Source organism: Melanotaenia boesemani, chromosome 16 (genome assembly GCF_017639745.1).
Source record: "Melanotaenia boesemani isolate fMelBoe1 chromosome 16, fMelBoe1.pri, whole genome shotgun sequence".
NCBI classification, from domain to species: Eukaryota; Metazoa; Chordata; class Actinopteri; order Atheriniformes; family Melanotaeniidae; genus Melanotaenia; species Melanotaenia boesemani.
The window spans coordinates 31,374,255-31,398,089 of record NC_055697.1 but is presented as its reverse complement, the minus strand read 5'-3'; the positions used below and the strand labels follow the sequence as shown (position 1 = coordinate 31,398,089).

Sequence of the window (23,835 nt, the reverse complement as noted above, 5' to 3'; positions counted from 1 at the left end):
GCAGAAAGAATTCGGGCCTGGAAATGAAAACCAGGATCACACCCAAACAGCAGCTGCTTCTTCTTCTTTTTCCTCCGACTCACTGTAACCAAACTCCTCCCAGCACACATCACATAATGTGAGCCTCCAGCTTTGTGAGGACATGGTGCAACAACAAGCTTCTTTCCTGAGCTCAACCTAAACCATATTCAGTCCCTAAAATCAGGTCTGCCAAGGCAAAGCAGGTTTATATGTGTAGCACACGTCACATACAAGACAACTTAATGTTTTACATAAAACAATAAAAGCAAAAGAAACATCATAAAGTACCATAGAAGGATTAAAATCAAACACTAAAAAGAGTAAAAGAAGTTAAAACAAGCTCAATAGTCTCACAAAGGTAGATGAATGAGTATACACACACACACACACACACACACACACACACACATGCAGTTTATCAGCCTATAGAGGGAAATTCCAGATGGGTTCATCCAGGCAGCGTCTCAGAGACAAGATGGAAAGAAAGGACCTCCCACTCCTGTCAGAAGACCAGAAGCTCCTTTTCCAGCCTCCTCCTCCTCTTTCTCATTCATGTGGATCTTCTCCATCTGTTGTCTGGGGGTTCTGACCTCTGACCTCTGACCTGCTTTCTCTCTGCTGGAGTTTAGATTTTCCTTCAGGACCTGAATGATACTGCCGTATATTCTCACACATTTTGGTGGTTTAATGGTTTAGTAGTTAGTTTGATAAGACATCTCTCTGCAGCACCTGTGTAAACAAATATTTGACATTTAGGTCCAAAACTCTTGAAACTTTAGATTTGCATCAAACAGGAACATGACAAAAATAAACAAAAAACAAAATTACATTAAAATATATTTAATAGAAGTTAAATGTTTGGATTTTTTTATTTTAAATGATCTGCTTTTATTTTATTTAAAAGTGAATTTTCAGCTGAGTCAGTCGTCTAGTTTCATGTTTCAAAAAAACGTGTGCTGCATTCGTGTGCAGATCCACCCGCGGGATTTTTCTGTTCTCCTCAACTCAAATCAGGCCTGAAAGTGAAGATCTGCAGTTTATTGAGCTGTTGCAAAAAGAGGCAAGTAGAAACTTCCAGGAAGGTTGGTGGAGTGAAAGGAAGGTAAGATGAGACAAAGAGAGGAAGAGGGGAAGGAGAGGACAGAGGGGAGGTGGGAGGAGGATGAGGAGGAGGGGTCAGTCGGGGGAGGAAACGCATACCTCCGTCCGCTCAGTGGAGGAAAATAACCCAGCTGATGGACGGGAGGGAGGGAGAACAGGATCCGACGCAGAGCAGACAGAAAGTTGTGTTGGGAAGTTGTTGAAACGCCGGCGTGGATATTTTCTACGGGTGGAAGAGTGAAGAAGAGGAAAAGCAGGAAGAGGAGGAAGGTGCTGCAAGCAGGGAAAGTCAACCAGAACCAGACAGATCAGAGACTCTCAAAGACTGTCGGAAAACTCTCAGGACGTGACGTCACATCAGTGTGATGTCATCCCATTAACACTCAAATGATGTTGCTCCGTTTCCCTCGGTAACGCCTCCTCTCGCCTCAGAGGCGTCGATGTCGGTGGATTGGCAGCTGCTTATGGCCACTGACCTTGCAGTCTGGCCGTCATAGTGGGTGGAGCCACGTCGTCATGGCAAATTACCTGCTGTGCTGGGGAGGCGGGGCTCTAGAGGACAGATACCTGTACGCCCCACCCTACCCTGCCGTGTACAGGTGAGTGCTGTCAGCATCGTTCTGAGCAGGATGAGCTGATGTGTCGTCATAGTAACATGAGCATCCTTCTGAGGTCAGTGATGCTTCACTGAACTTTGCACTCTGATGTTATAGAAACATGAACCTTTTCCCCGTGTCCGTCCATTTCTCCCATGTAGGTCATCTGTAATGTTTTTATAGCAGCACTTTTTGTCCTCTAATGGCCTTGAAGGATAGTAAATGGAAGTGACTCTTAAGGGTTCATTTGCAGGTTGTAACTAAAAACATTTGGTATGGAAGCTCTTTAAATATTACAAGTTTTGGTCACTGTCCTCCACGATGACATGTTGAACGTGGATTTGGGATTTTTGGATTTAAAACCTGAGTCCAACAAAATACCAAAGCTGTTGGTGGAGTTCGCAGGACCCAAGGTCGCTGGTTCGAGCCTCAGCTCGGGGGAGGTTGGATCAGCGGCCTTTCTGAGTGGAGTCTGCATGTTCTCCCTCTGTATGCGTGGGTTCTCTCGGGTTCTCCGGCTTCCTCCTACCGTCCAAAGACATGATGTTAGGTTAACTGGTCGCTCTAAATCCTCCCTATGAGTGAGTGTAAATGGTTGTTTGTCTCTGTGTTTTCCCTGCGATGGACTGGTGACCTATCCAGGGTGTACCTGGCCTAAATGCTGGGTAAGGCTCCAGCTGCCCCGCAGCCCCTCATTGGATGAAGCGGTACAGATAATGGAGGTTTGTTGTATTATTATTGTATCCACCAGGGGGCCGAAGAAAAGAACAACAAGGTTTTGAGCAAAGTTTTTACCATAAAATGATGTAAAAGCTCTTAAACTATCAAACATGATACATATGTTATTATAGGGTTAATCCTTCAATGACACAACCTTCAACGGGACAGATCTCCCACAATGCTTTGTGTTAGCCGCATGTTTCCTGTCGCTTCTTGTAGTTTGAAGAGTTCTTCTTCTTTCTTCTCACAATAATGAAAACATTGTAGGTTAAAGTAAATATTAGTCCCAGTTCTCTACATCTGAGCTACTTGTGTGGACTAGGACTCTGCTCTGCTCAGTCCATCATCAGTCTGGACTTTTCTGATCTGGTTCTGTGAAAGTGATGGAAACTGTTCCACGTTGTGGAACCAAAACAGAACATTTTAGTTTCTCTGTTACATTCCACACACGCTCCCATCATCGCTGGTTTATTTGCCACTTAGAGGATTTTAATTAATCCTGAAACAATTTTCTTTCTAAGCTGCTTGTCTTTGGAAAGTCATAAATTAAGGCTTTATTTGTTCTTAAAATCACACTGATGTCCATGAAGTGATCCCTCAAACTGAAGGGCTGATGAGGTTTATGTGTCGGATGAAAGTCTGTGTGAGGACCAGGAGAGATGATGACGTCGGCAGGACGATGCTCAGAGCCGAGTCGCTGCTCAGACTGAACAAAATCATTAAATTCAGCATGAATTCAGACGACAAAAAGAGGAGCTTGTTTCCACTTTATTACATGTGGGCCACAGGATGATCAGAACCTGTTTATCAGTCTGAGGTGATCCAGTCCAGTCTGGTCTGGTCTGCTGTTCGAGGTCAGGAAGGTTCCATATTGAAAATTAAATTAAGGTCAAGTTGTTTCATAAGAGGAGATACAGCTGACCATGCAGCCAGCCTCCCGGTGGTCCTGATGCAGGAGATCTGGTCCTGTTTGTGGCTCAGGTTTAGTTTTTGTGTAGAACTGCCTGAGCTGGTGGTCTGACTCAGCGGGAACTCATCTCTGCTTTGAGGCTCGGCTCTGCTTCACTTCAAACAGACTCCACGATGAGGCTGCTGCAGGCGAAGGATCTGCTCCGGAGTCGGAGGAAGTTCCAGCTCGGCATCCATTATTGATCAGGAACCTGTTTGACAGCGAGAGGAACATGTGAGGCCTGAACTCTCTTTACCTCCTCCTGACGAGTGATTCATGCCTTCCTACAAACCAAGCTGGATGCTGCAGAGAGGATTTTCTCCTAGTTCGGTTACAGGAGGCATTAAAACTGATCTGACAGATGGTGTCCTTCATCATCATCATCATCAGCACAGGAAGTAACAAAGGCTCTGTTAACATACAAGTTACAGAATGCCACAAATTCTGATACTTTTACACGATGGATGGATGGAGGATGGATGGGTGGGTGGATGGATGATGGTCTACCTGAATCCTCAGTCCTCTGTGGTCCATCTTCAGCCCATCCAGCAGCTGTTGGTTCCACATCATCTCCTTCCTTCACTGGATTTCAGTAAATTCTCATCTGTCGTCTGCTGAAGCTGTAAATCCAGACGTCCATCTTTAAAGGGACGTTGTGTAACATTTTCTGTTGTCTACTGGCCATAATCCATGACTGCATGTGTATATGTCTTATCATTGGTGTATTACGATCTCCGCTAATGTGTGCGGTTCTATGCCGAAGCCAGTTTCCCCATTAAGATCTGTTCCCCAGAACCATGTCTGACGTTTGATAGGATGCAGTTTGCAATATTTATGAAATTATGAACCTCTTCAGCTGAGTGAAACTCCATGAACTATCGGATGACATGCTTTCATCAGTGTTGTCGAGGCTTTTTGAGATTCGACTGCTACCGTTGTTGCATGTTGTTTGAAAACGCGAGAGGCTAGAAAGCGCTGTACGTTAGCATGCCATACACGATTCCCACTGTAGATGGCAGTAATTCTCACACAGTGTCCCTTTAAAGCCGTTGCTCTTTAATTGAGGATCAGAGGTTTTATCGGTTTGTTTCAGACGTGTGCTGGGAGGATTTTTCATTACTTAATAACTTTGTAGGATTATCTGGATTTTTCTTTCTGAACCGGAGCTGTTTGGTTTCCTGGTTTGTGAAGTTTTGACAGATTTCAACCAGAGACGAATCAGATCAGAAAACTATTTTTATCAACAACACCCGGACATCTAGAAAGCTCTCCAGGGTTTTCAGCTGGGAATGGAAAGAAAATTGTTTACTGGAATCTTAAATCCACATCTGTTTGCATCCCGGTGGTTCTGCAGCTCCACATCATAAACACTGGGAGGGTCGGGTTGGATAGTTTCTGTTGATTCCTCCCAGCTGGTCTTACTGCTAAGGAAAGGAAACGTGAGCATCTTGAAAGAAGGAAAGGATCTGATCATGCCGTCCAGTGTTCTTCCAGCTGGGATTCGAGCAGCTGGGATTCGAGCAGTTTTTAATGTGATGACATGTTTCCTGCTGCCTCGTCGTCTTTCTTAAGTCATACAATCCAACGCAGACGAACTTCATCAGTCTTCATCGTCTCCAGAGTCCTGACACTTCTTCATGAGGTGTCCATCAAAGAGGACACCAGGTTTAACAACCAAACCTGCTGGGAACGGGTTTTGCTCCAGTTTTCCATTTGTCTAATTTACAGAACTTAATTATCAATCCACCACTGAAAACAGTTCCCAGTATCACAAATGAGGACCTGACCACGAATAAATGTGATCTGTGTTTGCAGATTTTCATCTGAAAGCAGCTGAGAGACACACAAACACGTGAACACGTGAACGGGACAGCAGCAGGAACACAGAGCAACAGCAGACGTTGAATCTGGACAGATTTTCTCTTCGGACTTGAAATGTGGTGTTTGTGATGTGAGTCAGTGTGTGTTGGTGGTTTGGTTGTTGTGGTTTCAGTCTCTCTGACACACCCTGGAAACAAACAGCAGGCTCTCACTCCTCCTCCTTTCTCTGTATTTGTTCTGTTCTGATCTCGGCCTCTGTCTTTGTTGGCTTTCAAGTCTCAGCAGGTGGCTCAGACAGCTAAGCCCAGTCAGGTGTCATCCAGGTGTCAGGTGTGACCTAAACATCAAGAGTGCTGCTCATCCATCTGACCACACATTCAGTACACTACACTACAGCTGAGGATTTTGATTCAGATTTTATATCACACACACACGCACGCGCACACACACACACACACACACACATAAAAGCTGCTGAACTTGAACTCGGGCAGTGGAAGTGGGCGCTGCAGTCAGACATGGACTGAAACGTAGAAAAAGAGCTTCCTGGCGTCCTGTGGAGTGCAGCTCTGTGGCTGCTGGTTATTTCTGTCTGGGATGAATGGCTTGTGTTGGCGAGTGTAGGAAGGACTCGCCGACAGAAACATCCGGACTCACATTCCCTCTGTTTGTCTACACACCAGGAAATATTACTACACAGCTGAGTGCCGGCAGGCTGAATGGGTTTGATTTGGTCTCTTTTAATCCAGAAACAGCCTGCAGCCGGACTCCTGTGATTGGTGCAGCGCTGAGGTCTTTATTACGCCACACTACATGAAAACGGGCCGGTTCCTGAACCCTAACCCATGTTCATCACCTGTTTGTTCCTCTGGAAGCATTTCTGCTTCAGTCTGAGCTTCTCCAGTATTGTATCACGCTTGTCACTGTCAGCTGAATGTTTGAGGATTTAACTGTTTGTCAGACAGAAGACGTTTAATGACCTGAGCCATGATGTTTTGTCACATTTCTGAGCTAAAACAGATGCTGGTTGTCAGATGAATCAACAGTGAAACAGCTCTGAGTTGCAGCCCTGCTGACCGCAGCGATCCACTGAGGGGAAGCCGGAGCCCATTAAGGGAAGTGGATGTAGTCCACACTGTGGCTCGGCCACTTCCCACTTTCTGACTCTCATTCACTCTCTGACTTCATTTCCTCCTCATGCTTCAGTTTTAATTTCAACGTTTGTTTTAAGAGCGACTGAAGAGCTGCTGATGGAGAACGGACACGTTTCCAGGAAAGCAACAGATGGGTGCGTTACAGACCAGGGTATTGACCCTGGAGAGGCTGCTGATGGAAGAAAGGCTGAGCTTAAAAGAAAACAGAGCATCAGATCACCTGACAGGTTATGTGGCTAAATGAGGACACGTTAAAGTAAAATGAATTATTTTATCATCAGGTTCAACTGCTCTCTGATTGTTAACCGTCTTAAGTTTGCTGACACCAGGCTGACAGGCGTTGGATAAACTCAGCAGCATGTCTGATGTAGAGACTGTACGACGACGATGGTGATACCTGCTGAAAAGTAGCCGACTGAGACTTTAGAGCAGCTCAGATTCCTGGTGGAAAGTTGGTTTTATAAGCTAAAAGTTTTTACTCCGCTCTTTGTTAACATGACTCCTGTTTTCGTCTTTTTCAATGGTCTGAACTAGACGACTAGATCAGTTTGTCTGTTATTGTATGTTATTGTATTTCTTTTGGTTTTTGCCCCGTGGTATCGGCATCTCATTCATCTCCATTTTTCTTGGTTACCTGTAACAACAATTTTGAAAAAGAAAAAATTTTTCTGACAAATATCACAATTTAATCTTTTGAATTCCAGCTTTCGTTCAGTGTTCATGCAGAAATCTATGTCTACCATGAGATGGAGGATAAACATGAACGGCTCGATGTAAAGCTGAGATATGAACGGCTTCAGATGCAGCCTGCAGCCTAAACACTGACGTTTCCTCTAGAACTGGTTTCTACTTTGTCGACCTGGATGCGTGAACCTGATCGCACGTCCAGGTGATCCCACTCCAACCATGTGGGACATCATGTGTCTTCGTCCAGCTGGAAGCCAGACAGAATCCTGGTTTCTAAACTCTCCCAGGGAGGTGAAGACGCTGAGAACTTCATGTCCATCAGGGACACGCAGCTGAACGAGCTGAATCTACATCATGGGAGGAATTTCTGAGTCGTATTACGGCTTTAAATGGATTCAATATTCTTTGTGGGTTTTAACTTTGGCACGTTATCTGAGATCTGAACTTTAAGAAGATTTAGGGCGACTCCACTCAGGAAAACCGTCTCAGAAGTTGGACAGTTTTCTGGAAATGATGAGGTTTGAAGACGCGACTTCACAGCTGAGTGCAGCTGTCACATGATGTTTAAACGCCTGCAGACAGGAAGTGTGTGAGTGGACGCTGCAGGTTTGAAGCCTGGATCAGGTGCCGTGTAACATGAGAATTATTCACACTCCTTGTGATTTGCTAACTGCAACATTTTAAATTGTGATTTCAATTCATAAACAATGAAACGGTCAGCCCTGCTGTAGCATCAGTGGTATTTGAAGCAGACTGTTCATCTTTCTGCTGCGATGCCCAAATTTCAGACAGTGTGCACCATCTTTCCATTCAGCCAAGGTTCAGGTCTGTAACCTTTATCCTCGACAAACTCAGTAAACCTTTAGGTGTCCTGGGAAGCCTCCTTATAGGTTATCTGCTCTGGATTTTCTGTCCAGATGGGAACTGATGCTAATCTGTGGTGAACATTCAGCAGGTGATGAGGGCCACCATCCTGCAGGGATGAAGAGGCGTTGGTTCAGTCATAGGGTTGTTTTTCTGGATGTTGTTTAGAACAGAATAGATCTTTATCGATCCCCCATGGGGAAATTCTATTCTACAGTCATTTAGCAGACGCTTTTATCCAGAGTGAATATATATATATGTATATATATATGTATATATATATGTATATATATATATATATATGTATGTATATATATATATATATATATATATATATATATATATATATATATATATATATATATATATATATATATATATATATATATATATATATATATATATATATATATATATATATATATATGTATATATATATATATATATATATATATATGTACATATGTGTGTGTGTATGTGTATACATATATATATGTACATATGTGTGTGTGTATGTATATATATATATATATGTGTATATATTTATATATATGTGTATATATATATATATGTATATATATATATTTATGTGTATATACACCAAATGCGTAAATACACACAACGCCTTTTCTGGCACTGCAATACGATATGGCGCGAGACTCTGAAGTGAGTGGATTTTCGGAGACCAGACAAGACTTACGTCATGGCTCACAAACTGGTTTTCCCTGCTCTGTGATGGTCTCGGACCTCTGTGATGCTATCAGACCTCTGTGATGGTCTCAAACCTCTGTGATTGTCTCGGACCGCTGTGATGTCTCGGACCTCTGTGATGCTATCGGACCTCTGTGATGGTCTCGGACCTCTGTGATGGTCTCAAACCTCTGTGATGCTATCGGACCTCTGTGATGGTCTCAAACCTCTGTGATGCTATCGGACCTCTGTGATGGTCTCGGACCTCTGTGATGCTATCAGACCTCTGTGATGGTCTCAAACCTCTGTGATGGTCTCGGACCTCTGTGATGGTCTCGGACCTCTGTGATGGTCTCAAACCTCTGTGATTGTCTCGGACCGCTGTGATGGTCTCGGACCTCTGTGATGGTCTCAAACCTCTGTGATGGTCTCGGACCTCTGTGATGGTCTCAAACCTCTGTGATTGTCTCGGACCGCTGTGATGGTCTCGGACCTCTGTGATGCTATCGGACCTCTGTGATGGTCTCAAACCTCTGTGATGGTCTCGGACCGCTGTGATGGTCTCGGACCTCTGTGATGCTATCGGACCTCTGTGATGGTCTCAAACCTCTGTGATGGTCTCGGACCTGTTGTGGAAATTTCATATATTCCTTTTACTATGTTGTGTTATGCTGATCACTCTCAAGGTAAACAGATTGTTTAAGTTCTTGGTAACAGAGATTAATGCTGAGTAGCCTGTTGCTATCGTAAAAGTGGATGCATTCCTTAGAGCAGTTCACACTGACCTGTGTGACTTATCTGATACTAGCCAGATATCTTCAGAATGACCCAGCAGGGCATCCTGCCTTAATGTCAAAGGGGTTGTTTATGTGCTCAATAAATGCAAAAGCTCATTAGGTTTGCTGAAGTGTCTAATCTTGTGTGAGGAACAGACAGTCTCTTTGTTTTTATCTTACAAGATATATGATGTGCTGTGACGTGATCATTCTACTTAAAAGATGCTGCCTGTGTGTTTCTTATCAGATTCTCTTCAGATCTCTGTGCTGTCAGACCTCTGAACAGTCTCTCAAATTGCAATTCTATTCTTTCTATTCTTTGTATTCTAATTCTGTGTTCCATAAACTTGTAATCATTTTTCACTTCAGAACCAGACTCCTCATCCCTTGACAGAGTAACTTTTTGCCTCTACAGACCTCCGTAATGGTCTCTGACTGCTGTGATGGTCTCTGACTGCTGTGATGGTCTCTGACTGCTGTGCTGGTCTCTGACTGCTGTGATGGTCTCTGACTGCTGTGATGGTCTCGGACTGCTGTGATGGTCTCGGACCTCTGTGATGGTCTCGGGCCCATGTGATGGTCTGGGACCTCTGTGATGGTCTTGGACCTCTGTGATGGATTGGGCTCAGCATTACAGAAATGCACCAGAATGAACAAGGCTGTTCCTGTCCCTCTGCAAGTTCTAACTTGTTCTGGAAACCGGCACCTTTCAGAGGGAACTGTTGGGGATTTTACAGCCAACCTTCAGCCATGTGATGCCAGACGTGGTTTGTCCAAATGTTACATTAACTTTCCTACACTGGGGGAGGCAAACACAATGCAGTTTGGAAGTTATTATGCACCGCATTTCCTTTTTTGCCTACCTACACCACCTGTAGTCATCCTTGCTACGCAAAGTTTATAAATGGGGCACCTGGACTATTGCCTCAGCTGTCTGTGAAAACTCCTGACAGAAACAGCTGTTAAACTTTCCGCCGCCACACCAAGCTAAGGAGGCAGTTGAGAGGTGGTTACTCATGGGTGAAGCAGCAGTTAGCTTCAGGCTTAGCTCCCTTCACTTTACCCAGCAGTGGTAAATTAGGCACGGCACTCTGCTGGAACTAGCAGAGCTGTGTGGTGTTTATTCCTAGAGCTGGTAGCAAAACATTCACTACTAAACAGGAAGTTTCTCACAGTGACTTCCTCTGCTCCAACGTTTCACCCTCCCATGCGCTGCGCGTCTCTCCTCCTCTCCAGCTTTTCTTAAAGGGGCTACGTTGTTTTTTTAACCATGCGCTGTAAACACCACCAAGTCTCTGCACAATGACACATAACTCCTTTTAATTAATATAATCTGGCGGGCCAGATATTATTGGTGGTGGGCCAGTAAAATCCACTATTTACAACTACAGCATGAATATTTGAAGATTTACTACAACCATGTTTGTCCAGAAACTCTGTTTCAAGGCCCCATTTCTATCTTCATCTGTCTGATAGTGTGAAAAGAAAATATGATTTATTTTTATTTGTGCGGCATCAACTGCGTTACAGATGTCAGAGATTATTTTTTCCTGATTTTAAAGTAGAAACTTGCAACTTTGCAGCTTTAAACTGAGCTTCTGGCTTGTTGTTATGGCACATCAACTATTATTATGTTCATTCCTCGAGCTGTTGTTGCCCTGCAGTGTCTCGAGGCTGAGAGACCAGTCTGATTGGTGCACAGGTGGTGAACGCATTCTGTGATTGGTGGGGCTGACAACAACACAGTTTTTATAATAAATTAATGAATGTCAGCTTTTTGTGGTAAATCACTGTGTGCAGAACCATCTTTTTCATTTTATTTGTCTCCTCATATTCAGGATTTTACATCTATAATAGGAAAAAATACACATATTAAAGCAGTAACAGTCTAAAAGCAGAAACAAATATCAATAATTAAATAAACATAAACAGGATTTTTCCAGTGTTACTTTAAAGGTTGAAGGAGACGTTTTCCAGGCTGAAAGTGTTGGAATAGCCTATGAATACGGAGAAAAAAGCTTTTATCACATCCTGACCTGTTAAATGTCAAGTTGCATCAGCGGCTGCTGTAACCATGGCAACAGATAACAATCACTAAGCGACCGCTGGAACTGAAGGAAAACATCTGACGGTGACTCACTTGCTGAAAGAGGTGTGAGAACCCGGTTCTGAACAGAAACACAACCTTCTGAAACCTGACGGTTTATGATTGATTTCCTCTTCCAAAGTTCCAGTTTGGAGGCCTCCATTAAATTTTCTGTGGGTTTATTTGGGCCAGTTTGACGGGTTGGAATTCAGAAACTCTGGTGAAGAGCAGCTGAAACAATTCACCTGTGAAATATTCTTCTCTGTTCCTGCTCATATGAAACATTAATAAACACGTGACCATGAATGTCTCATTAAGTTTCTGTTGTCTGAAGGAGGAACTCTGGGAACAAGAAGTAGTAAACTTTTGTCCTTCAGTAAAAAGGATGTGAAAGTCCTGAAATAATGCTCTGTATGTGTTGTGTTGTCAGGGAGCGCCCGGTGAACCGACCGCCTGAGCTGCTGTACCCTCAGGCCGACGTGGCAGAGCGCCTGGCGCTTGGCGGCAGCGATGATGCTCTGGCTAACGGCTTGAAACCAGACCTTCAGGCTGCCAAACGCCTCGCCAAGCGGCTCTACAACCTGGACGGATTCAGGAAGTCTGACGTTGCTCGACACCTCAGCAAGAAGTCAGTGTTTCTGTCTGTTAGCTTCAGCTCTGTCTGTAAAATTTACCCTTAAACCCAGCGCCCAAAGGTCCTAAAAATACCATAAACCCAATTAACAAGATTTATATATTTTCTATGATCATTTCTGAAAAGAATTTGGCAAATTTCTAATTGATATAATTTTTGCGTAAGAAATCGGAAAGATTGGAACCACCAACATTTATTTGGTTGTATTTGTGGGAGAGGGTATTTCAGGTATGCACATTACTAGTATGCAATTCATTAGCTTTTGGATGCGTTGGTCACAGAAGAAGTGCTAGTTTAAAGTTAGCTGCATTGATAATCATGGTTAACACCAGGTCCAGGCAATAGCTATGAGACCCACTATATCATATGCATGAAGCTTTTTAAACTTGGTCCAATAGAAGTTAAAGCTTTAGAGACACTGAAGTGTGATGGAGGTTGCATTCAAATGATGTGAACAACTACGCAAAAAAATGCTGATTTCAAAAAGAAAGAAAAAGAAAGAAAAGAAAGTGTGAACATAGTCTTAGCTTAGTAGCGCTATGGCTCGTTCATCATTAGGAACAGGAACAGTAATGAAGATTTCAGACCTCTATAAATTTTCAACCTCTGCTAAACTTGTCCCAACAAGTACAGTTTTTTCTGAAAATGAAGATTGAGGCCCACAAAGCAGAAGACAGCAAAAAGGTAGCAAAGTGTTTTCAGGAAGCCATTTCCTCAGTCGTAATGTAATTAAGAAATGGTAGTTAATGGTACCAGTGGAGGTCAAGATAAGAGAAAATGTTCAGAGGACTGCTCGTAGGATTTCTAGAAAGGCAAACACCAGCAACAACTGCACAAATATGGCGTTTGTGGAAGAGTCAACAGGATAAAATTCTCTTTTGCATCCTCAACACAAAATTCAGTCTCAGAAGTTAAAAAAAAACAAAACATCCAAACAAGTGTGATGGATTTAGGAAACAAATCCAGTGACCAGTGAGGTTAAAGTAGAACTCTGCTATCCAACTGTTAAACATGGTGGTGAATCCATCATGCTTTGAATATGTGCTGCAGCCGATGCTTCAGGATATGGAGAAGATCCTAAACTCACCTCAAAATTCATAATGGACTTTCTCAAGAGGCACAGTCTGTAGGTTTTACCACAGTCCTCTCCATCTTCTGACCTAAACATTTAAAACATGAGTTTTAAATGTCATTTCATCTTCTACTTGCTGAAATTTTAACAGGAGCAGAAATTTAAAGCAGGTGTGCCCACATTTTTGAATGCCACTGTATACTGAGTTCCACAGAGATCAGTTCTTGAACCCCTTATTTTCCACTTTTGTTTCTGCTGTTCAGATGAAACTCAGATCAATTTTACAGTCTCACTACAAACCCAAAACAATAACAGGTGTATAGAGATTAGACTGATTTAATAAAGAATGAAGGCTGTGCTTGGTCCTGAAAACTAACCCATCAAGGATTTTTCTAAGATACAGATGAGGTTTTAAATCTCGGTTCAAAACTTGTACATCATTGTGCATTTTAAACAGCTTAACCTTCATGTCCCAGCAGGACTCAGATGGTCTTTCATGTTTTTTATTTCTTGTATGTTGTACTCCGGTGAAAAAATCTCAAAAGGTCAGACATCAGCTTATTTAAAACACTGCAGCTAGAAAACCGATCGGATCAGATGTTACTTCTACTTTGAGATCAAGCTCCCAGTTAAATATAGAGCTGAATATAAGGCCCTGCAGTCTGGGCCCAAAATACATCAGAGACATGATTCCAGAAGCCTAGTATTAGTTCACCATGCTGCCCTCTGCTGCAGTCTGCTGGAACTGCACTCTGCTCCAGCTATAAAAAACAAACAGAAGATGGTTTAAAATGAAAATCTCATTCATGTGGACGGTGTCTTGTCTAAATGTCCTGTTGATGCTGAGCTGACCACTAACTCCACCTGTTTCTCTCTGCAGTAACGAGTTTAGTCAGATTGTGGCAGAAGAATATCTCAGTTTCTTTAACTTCACGGGTCTGACTATCGACCACGCACTCAGGTTGGTTCTTATTTATTTTTAATTACAGTAAATATTATTTTCTGTTTCTGAAGGTGCTTGATAAACTTTTGTCATAAAGATATTTCTTTTTAACCTTTTGTGTCTTACAAATGTTGGTGTCCTGGTTGGTGTTGGACGCTCAGGGACAGTTTGATGACGTTATAATAAAAATAATAAAAATTTAGCCTGGAGTTGGTGAGGATCCCCAGCTCTCTGTCACAAAGGGCTGTCAGAAAATTACCTTTAGTCTAGACCACTGAAGGCAGACCAGTCAACTGGCTGGTTGTCAGAACCAGTTAGATGAAGAACTGTCTGACTCCTGAGTCCTGAGTCAGTCTTGGTTCTCTGAGTTTGGAAAGAGGTTTTTGAGAAATGTGTGAATTTCTGTTTCTGGGTCTTCAACGAGTCAGACCATCCGTCCCCTGTTTGTTCAGGATGTTTCTGAGTCAGTTCGCTCTGATGGGAGAAACTCAGGAGAGAGAACGAGTCCTCATCCATTTCTCCAGGAGATACAGACAGTGTAACCCAGACAGCTTGTCCAATGAAGGTACCTGTCTGTCCATCTGTCCACATGTCTGTCTGTCCACCTGTTTGTCCACATGTCCACTGGTCTGTCTGTCAACATGTCTACTTGTCCATCTGTCCACCTATCTCTATGCATGTCTGCCCACCTCTATGTCCACGTGTCCACATGTCCACTGACCTGTCGGTCCACTTGTCTTTCTGTCCACATGTCTGTCCATCTTTCTATATACATCTCTGTCCATCTGTCAACATGCCCTCTGGTCAGTCTGTCTACCTCTTTGTCTACTTGTCCATCTGTCCACCTGTCTCTCACCATATCCATGTCTTCCCACCTGTCTGTCCAGTTGTATGTCTACCGGTTTCCTACCTGTCTCTGTCTCTCTGTCTCTCAGACAGCGTCCACACTCTGACGTGTGCCGTCATGCTGCTGAACACAGACCTTCATGGAAACGTAAGTTTTTATTTTTTGTTTGTTTTAATCAGGTCACATGACTGCCCCTTACATTAACAGGAAGTCCATATTTGGTAGATTGAAGCTGCATTTATTTATTTTTCTTTATATTTCAGTCCTGCTGCTGAGTGTCCCATTAAGATTAAAATATTTTCTTTGTTGTGTTTTAAATTTCCAGTTTGTCCATGAACGCATCTATCACTACAAAACTAGAAGGTGTTTCATTTAAATTTTTATAGCAGATAAAAGAGGCCGCACAGGGTAATCAATAAGACATTATGGTCTCTGCAGGTTTTACTGCCATAAAAAGCACTTTAGCTTAGAACAAAATGAAGGACAAAAATTCTGATTGCAAATATTTCAAATACTCCAAAGTCTGGACTAAATTTCTTCATTATTTTCATTCACAATCTGCATCTTTTTTCTCTGTACAGTAAAATTATTGAATTTGAGCTAAATATCACTAAAAGTATTAAAACTAGACATATAATGTTTAGAAATTCCAGTGATTTCTTCTTACTTTCAGCTGTTGTCAATAAACACCTGTCATGATGGTCGAATACTTGATGTTCCTTCACTTTAGTTAACACACTTGTTTAAAGATGTTGGACTGTTACCAAGGCAACCAGAAAACTGATCACACATACGGAGGAACTGTGTTGCTCTGTGTAAACAGAAGTGACACCGTCGTGCTACAGGAACGTACGTCCCATAACGTAGGATATGGATGGAAATAAGAGCAGAGTCCTCTAAAATGATGTAAACGAGACTGTGTGTTTGTGTGCAGAACGTGGGGAAGAGGATGTCCTGCAGTCAGTTTGTCTCCAACCTGGAGGGACTCAACGATGGAAAAGACTTCCCCAAAGATCTGCTGAAGGTACGACTCGCATCTTTCATGCTGCGAGAACCCTCGTCGACACGATGATGTCCCCATTTTACACTAAAACCTTCTGTGGTCCGACCTGAACCCTGAAACCGAATCTGAATCTTCAAACAGCCAAATGAAGCTATGGGAAGAAAATGTCTTTACAGAATCAGTGTCCTCATAGAGCAGAAAAGAACTTCTCATTGGGATTAAATCTGAACGTGTCCACACAAAGATGGAGCAACGTGCACACACATATAAACACACAATCACGCAACACACACTGGTGTTACTTTACTTGTGAGGACATCACATTAATGTGGAGAGACACGATTAGACAAGTCCTCGCTCTCCGATTTAATGACAGTAGGGACTCACTTTTTGTCCTCAAACTCAGGTCAAGAGTCCACAACGGGACAGATTAATGTCCACACAGTGCAAGTAACACACACACACACACACACTGGATGGGTTGTTGGTGTGTTTGTCAAAGCAGGAAAAGAAAGAAGTGATGCATTAATTTCACTTCTCATGACTGCTGGGCAAAAGTGTGCACGTGTGTGTGCATGAGTGTATGTGTGTGTGTCCATCTCTTGTTCTCCCACTCTTTTTTTTCCATCTCAGTTTTTCCATCTCAGCCTCAGAGCGATCAACATGAATCTGCGTCACCTCTTCACCTCCATCATCATCATCATCATGCCTGTTAGTGTGTATGTGTTTCTTGCCTTCAGCTGGTCTCTGGTTGGTCTGCTGGTGGTTCATGCTGCAGAGAGTGTGTGGGCAGCAGCTCCAAATGACTGAGAGCCAGAAAAACACTGAATTCAGAACATTTAGACAAGAAAAACATCAACTGCTTCTCTACTTCTTCTGTGGTTTTCAGCTGGTAGTTGGCAGGAAGAGGAGTCTTTGTTTGGGTTGCAGATCTGTGCTCTTATTGATCATTCTGCGTACTAACTGAAGTCAGAATGTGGTGCTTCTGGTCTGTTTAAAGACTTTTTGTGCTTTGTGGTTTTGTTTTTCTGTCTCTTTTGTGTTGTTCCTTCACATTTGTTTTGCTTATCGTTGTAGTTTCATCGCCAACCGTTGCGAGATTGTGTGTTTTTATTGACTGACTTTATGTTGGTTTTCATGAACAGAAGATCTAATTTACAGTTTTTGAATATAGCTAAACTTTTCTGAACTCATTGATTAGCAGCCCGCTGGTCACGACGACCTGAAACAACCTGTTCCATTTTCTGTTTTAAGCCATAAAAATGTCCACTGAGGTCAGAAATAAGCCGAGTAGAGTCATTCTGCCGGAAGAGTCGCCCCCTGCTGGCTGCAGCTTAAAGTGACTTTTGCCATGAAGATTATTCTGTAAGTTGATTGAGTTACTGTGAGGAATCAGCTGGTTCATCATTCATAAGCTGATTTAGTCTGTTCAGTTACACAGATTCTGTTTTTAGTTTAGATCTGACACACAGAAAACCTGATGTTCTCATGTTCTAAGCTAGGTTCCAAAACCACAAACCAGTTGCTCAGAAGAGTTGTTTATATTCATGAAAAATGACTAGTATAATTTGTTGCTAAGAGAGAGGCCGAAGACTAGTGAGCATCAGGGCCACAGTCCAGGATGAAACATCCAAGCTCCATGAATACATCAGGTTAATGGGCCCAAGGGGTGAACCACTGAGTGAATGCCTCAGGCAATGGAACCTGGAGGGGAATGAAAAGGAGGAACCATCATGGAAGGACAAGCTCCTGCATGGGATGTACCACCGACAGAAAGCTGAAGTGGTGGATATGAACAAGTCCTACCAATAGCTAGAGAGGGCTAGACTGAAGGACAGCACCAGGCAGGATCCCAGATCTACCTCACCAGGCGGGGTCCCAGATCTAACCCACCAGGCAGGATCCCAGATCTACCGCACCAGGCGGGATCCCAGGTCTACCTCACCAGGAGGGATCCCAGATCTGCCGGACCAGACAGGATCCCAGATCTACCACACCAGGCAGGATCCCAGATCTGCCACACCAGACAGGATCCCAGATCTACCGCACCAGGCAGGATCCCAGATCTACCGCACCAGGCAGGATCCCAGGTCTACCACACCAGGCGGGGTCCCAGATCTAACCCACCAGGCAGGATCCCAGATCTACCGCACCAGGCAGGATCCCAGATCTACCGCACCAGGCGGGATCCCAGATCTGCCGGACCAGGCGGGGTCCCAGGTCTACCGCACCAGGCAGGATCCCAGATCTACCTCACCAGGCGGGGTCCCAGATCTACAGCACCAGGCAGGATCCCAGATCTACCGCACCAGGCAGGATCCCAGATCTACCGCACCAGGCGGGATCCCAGATCTGCCAGACCAGGCGGGGTCCCAGATCTACCGCACCAGGCGGGATCCCAGATCTGCCGGACCAGGCGGGGTCCCAGGTCTACCTCACCAGGCGGGATCCTAGGTCTACCTCACCAGGCAGGATCCCAGGTCTACCTCACCAGAAGGGATCCCAGGTCTACCTCACCAGGAGGGATCCCAGATCTGCCGGACCAGACAGGATCCCAGATCTGCCGGACCAGGCAGGGTCCCAGATCTACCACACCAGACAGGATCCCAGATCTACCGCACCAGGCAGGATCCCAGATCTACCTCACCAGGCGGGGTCCCAGATCTACCGCACCAGGCAGGATCCCAGATCTACCGCACCAGGCAGGATCCCAGGTCTACCACACCAGGCGGGGTCCCAGATCTAACCCACCAGGCAGGATCCCAGATCTACCGCACCAGGCGGGATCCCAGATCTGCCGGACCAGGCGGGGTCCCAGGTCTACCTCACCAGGCGGGATCCCAGGTCAACCTCACCAGGAGGGATCCCAGATCTGCCGGACCAGACAGGATCCCAGATCTACCGCACCAGGCAGGATTCCAGGTCCAGGCTGTGCAAAGAGGCCCCTGAAACAATCCAGCACATAACAGCAGGGTGTGAGATACTGGCAGGAAAAGAATACACAGAAAACCATAACCAAATAGCCGCTTCAAGTACAGAGACACCTGTGCAGATTATGGACTGGAGACCCCTAGATCACAATGGGAAACGCCTCCCAAGGTGGTGGAGAATGAGAGGGCTAAGATCTTGTGGACTTCCAGATACAGACAGATAAAATGTTAATGGCCATCTGTGATGGATGTATCTCATCCTGAACGATGGGAATATCGGGAAAAGGGAAGATGGGAATCAAGGAAGAGCTAATTTTCAGCGTTTCTGCAGCTTGTCGTTTCTCAGCTGCATTTACATTCAGCTCTGTGGATCCTCGATGAGTGACAGCTCCAAGGAGAGCAGGAGGTGGGCCTAAGCTCCTGTTACTGCATTCCGATTGGCTGCTGAAGCTCAGAGAAAATGCGCATTGCGAGTGCAAGGGAAATGAAAGAGAGGAGGAGGAGGTGGATGGTGGGGGGGCATATCAGCAGCTCCTCCTCAGTCCTCAACAGTTCAGTCTCAGCAGAGGAAGAGGAGGAGGGGGCGGAAGAAACAGAGGAAGAGGAGGAGATGAAGGGGTCCTCCTGCAGGAGTAAGACAACAACAAACAGAGGGGAGTAAAAGAGGATAAAGAGTGGGAGTGAAGTTAGAGGTCGAAGAGATCAACAGCTGAGGAAGAGGAGGGAGAGCAACAGGAAAAACTTTTTTTTTTCTCCACCTTCAGATCTCCATCATCCCTCCATCAGGGTGCTGACGTCAGGTTTGGGGTGCTCTCTCTCTCTCTCTCTCTCTCTCTCTCTGTCTGTCTGTCTATGTGGGTGTGCTCGCCCGCCCCAGCCTCCTGCTCTCCTTCTTCTTCTGTTTTGGAGGTGAGAGCATCTCCGTCACGCAGCTGTATTTGCAGATCAGGGATTCTCCTCTGGCTGTGTCAGGACGAGAAGGAGCAGCTCTGAGTCCAGATCTGGTTTTTGGGATTTTTGTCTGGGATTTTTTTGTGGATGAATCACGCCTCAGTGGTGCGGATCGTCTGGGGGAATTGACTGGAACGCCGACGGGACAGTTTGGAGTGTTTGTTTAATGAGACGTCAGCAGGAGGTGGCCTGGACGACTGACAGCAGCGTTAAATATTAACAGAAAGTCTGGTAAAAACCACCAGGTGAAGTTATAAATGTAGAATTTTTAAAGTTTCTCTTTTGAACCCATCAACAGCAGATGGATGAAAACATAAAATAATTAATATTAACTGATTTCTTTTAATTAAATATTTAAATTTTCTCATATTTTCGGCTTAAGATGATATATTATTATTTTTAAAGAGTAAATGATAGATGCATATTTAAAAAAAATATTGAAAATATATTATTTTATCTAATCCAATCTATACAGATTGGAAAAAAAAAAAAACATTTTTGTTCTAATTTCAACCTGATTTCCTCCTGAACTGCTGGATAACCAGAATGTGTATTAAATGGTCTCTTTGGTGTAGTGGACTGTTTTCTGGTCACAGTTCTGGTCTCAGCTGAGCCACCTGCAGGATTCAGAGCTCGCTGAAGCATCACAGGGTTTTTATGCATAATGAATAGAATCCGATCCATAATGCAGCAGACCTGACTCCTCTGAGGACACGATCCAACCAGCTCCCTCATAACCAGCTGGTTCCCCGTCTGCAGCTTCCACCTGCTGGACCAGAACCTGACGTCCATGTTGATGACATCAGTAGATGTTGTTGATGTTTGAGGAGCATCTCTGGACTCAACACATGAAACCAACATCATTTGAATCTTTTGGAGATCTTCAACGGTTCAGTCGAGTTTTTGTGGTTTGAAACTTTCACTTTAGATTTTTAACCTTCGAACTTCTGTGGTTCAGTCTGACCCGACCTGATCAGATCTTCATCTGGCTCACCACGATGATTGGAGTCAACAGCATCCACTCCACAGGCCGCATGCGCTCGCGCTCACTGTGCTCGGTCCGGAGTGGGCGGGACTCGAGGGAGTCGGACGCCTTTAGGTATCCCAGAGCACCTCGCTCCCGTTCCCTGAAGCCGCTGGCCTTCCCGGATCTGCTGGGAAAATCCCAGGACGGACAGCAGCACCCACAGAGCCGCAAGAAGAAGGTAAAACAGTGGGTTTACGTGCCGAAACGATACCAAACACGTTTTCTTATTTGATTTTACAGGTTTCATAGAAGTCAGTAAGAGTGCCTTATTTTTCTATTCCTCTGTTTAATCCTACAACACTTCACATGGAAACATTGCAGATATAATTTAATAGCATTACCTGTAATAAATTCTTACTGGTCCACTTAGTCCATTACAGGTCATAGCTAAGCTGGAGGCTATCCCAGCATTAACAGGTGAGAGGCAGGGTACACCCTGGAGGGGTCAACAGTCACAGGGCCAACACACTCCTAGGGAGAATTTAGAGTCATCAATTAACCTATCATGCATGTCTCTGGACGAAAACTCATAAAATATACTGTATATATATATATATATATATATGTGTGTGTGTATAATTGACAGCAGAATTTTCTCATGTAAAATCTGAAAGATTTGTTTCCCTGACATGTAAATTACCTTTCAAACTTAATATTTCACTCTCTCTTCAGTGAGCCGACCACAGTGCTCTAATTTCATTTTTCGGTAGGTTAGCTCATTAGCTAGAGTTAAATTAGTTTTGGTTGATGAGCAACAGAAATAAATGAGACGGATAAGTTTATTAAGAAAATGGAAACAGCTGATCATTTTAATGATGAAGCACTTTGAAGCTGCATTCTATCCAGTGACCAGCAGGGGGTGACTCTTGGTGCTGTTGTGTACTTGCTAATGTGGAGGTTTAGACCACCTCTGGGATTTTTCATTGGTTGTGGTTATTATTACCTCCGCCTTGACAGAGGTAATAATAACTCCGGAGGTCACTGCTGGATACATGACCTATTCGGCAGTGTTGGTTTGTCTCTGATTGAATTCTTGCTTGTGTTGTTTTTGTTTATCATGTTTTAACGTAATACGTTTCATGTTTTAAAATGAACTATCACGTTTTAACCTCATATGCTTCATGTTTTTACAATAAACTATCACGTTATAATCAGTTTTATTGTAAAAATAGTTATAAGATTTTTTTTATTTGTGTGACAGCTCCACGCTTCCGTAGTTTATAAATATGCAGTGTATAGATATAAAAAAAGATGTAAAGGTTACACAGCAGCATGCTAATGCAGTGTAGTGATGCTAGACATGTGATAGTTTTTGCTGCATTTCAATAAAAATTGTTGGCAGTAGTGTGTTGACATGTAAAGCTGCTTTTATTTCCAGTGTACATAAACCGTGTCCTTTTTTCCTGCCTTCCTCTGAGGGAGTGTCAGCTTCTGACTCTGGTAGCCACCTGAGATACCTGTGTTACTGCTGCTGCTGCTCACCATCAGCCTCTAATGTTTAACAGCTAGCTAGCAACATGGTGTGTTGCTAACAATGTTAGCCTAGGCTAATTGTACTGCTACTATATGTCACCTGACACGGGACACACCTTTTGACATCACGTCTCACGACTTGACATATCACTTCACATAACATTCCACATGACTTGTCACATGACTTGACATGTCACTAGACATATTTTAATGACTCGACATGACTCGACAAGACATTCTACACGACTTAACATATCACGTGACACAACTTTCACATGTCACATGACTTAACTCAACATTCCACATGACTCGACATTTCTTATGCCTTGACACATCACTTGACACGCAGACACACTGCCCTGCGTGTCTTAGGCGTGTTCCTACTCCAACACACCTGGTTCAGTTCAATAAACTTCCTCATCGAGTTCTTTATAGCCTGTTAACGATTCATTCATTTAATTCAGATGTGTTGATGTAGTGTTACCTCTAAGACATGCAGGGCAGTGGGTCCTGAGGACCAGGACTGAGAAACACTGACATAACAGATTACATGACTCAACATGTCACATGGCACCACATAACATGTACCCCATGAAACAGCATGTCAAATGACTCCACATGTCATTTGACGTATTTGCATGACTCGATATCACTTCACACAGCCTTCCACATGATTGACATGTCAAATGACTTGACTGTCACTTAACTCTTCACTCAATTCATGACTTGACTCAAGATTTTACTTGACATTTTCACATGACTCAGAATGTGATTTGACAAGATGTTTCACTGACTTAACACAGTGGTTCCCAAGTGGTGGTTTTCTGTGGTGCCCCCTTTTCATCAACAAGAATAATGTCAAAGCTCCTCATCGATGCTTACGAAGAAATGTAGAAAGAAATGTGCCGCAAATTATTGGCTGCTACTAGTAGTAGCCAATAAAGTAGCTAAAACCATGTTTTCAAGTAGCTTTGTAACTTGTTTAGCTTCATACTGTCAGATACTAATGTTTTGCGACATACAACCGTCTCCTTCATTAGCCAACATTGACTATTACCTGGTCAGGCCAGGGAAAGACATGCCTCATCATTTTTTATTGCCTTTTTTTGTTAGTTGAAATCTCTGTTGTTGATCATCATCGTTTGCTCATTGGTTCTTTCACAAAATTGTCCATGTTTGCTAGCAGTGCAAAAACCGTTTTATTTCGCCTTGTCATACCTAGTGAGATGACTCGATATGTCACTTGACAAATTTTACACGACTCAGCATATCACTTCATTCAACATTCAATGCCACTTGACATGTCACATGACACAGCTTTTGACTCAACACATCACTTAACATATCACTCACCTCAACATGTTACATGACTCAATGTAACACTTCACACAACATACTACATGACTCGACATGTCACATGATATGTACCACATGTAACAGCCTGCCAGTTAACTCAACATATCACTCAAGTCGACATGACACGTGACGGG

The 23,835-nt window shown here is 43.7% G+C and overlaps 1 protein-coding gene across 1 annotated transcript in view; it reads left to right on the top strand.

Moving 5' to 3' along the window:
- The window catches only part of LOC121655934, a 57,232-nt gene that overhangs the window by 26,391 nt on the left and 7,006 nt on the right, over nt 1-23,835 (top strand). Inside the window, exons 8-12 of the mRNA XM_042010866.1 lie at nt 11,896-12,093; nt 14,052-14,132; nt 14,567-14,679; nt 15,050-15,108; nt 15,896-15,985. Coding sequence (XP_041866800.1) covers nt 11,896-12,093; nt 14,052-14,132; nt 14,567-14,679; nt 15,050-15,108; nt 15,896-15,985 — 541 coding nt within the window. The remainder of the gene's footprint in view (nt 1-11,895; nt 12,094-14,051; nt 14,133-14,566; nt 14,680-15,049; nt 15,109-15,895; nt 15,986-23,835) is intronic.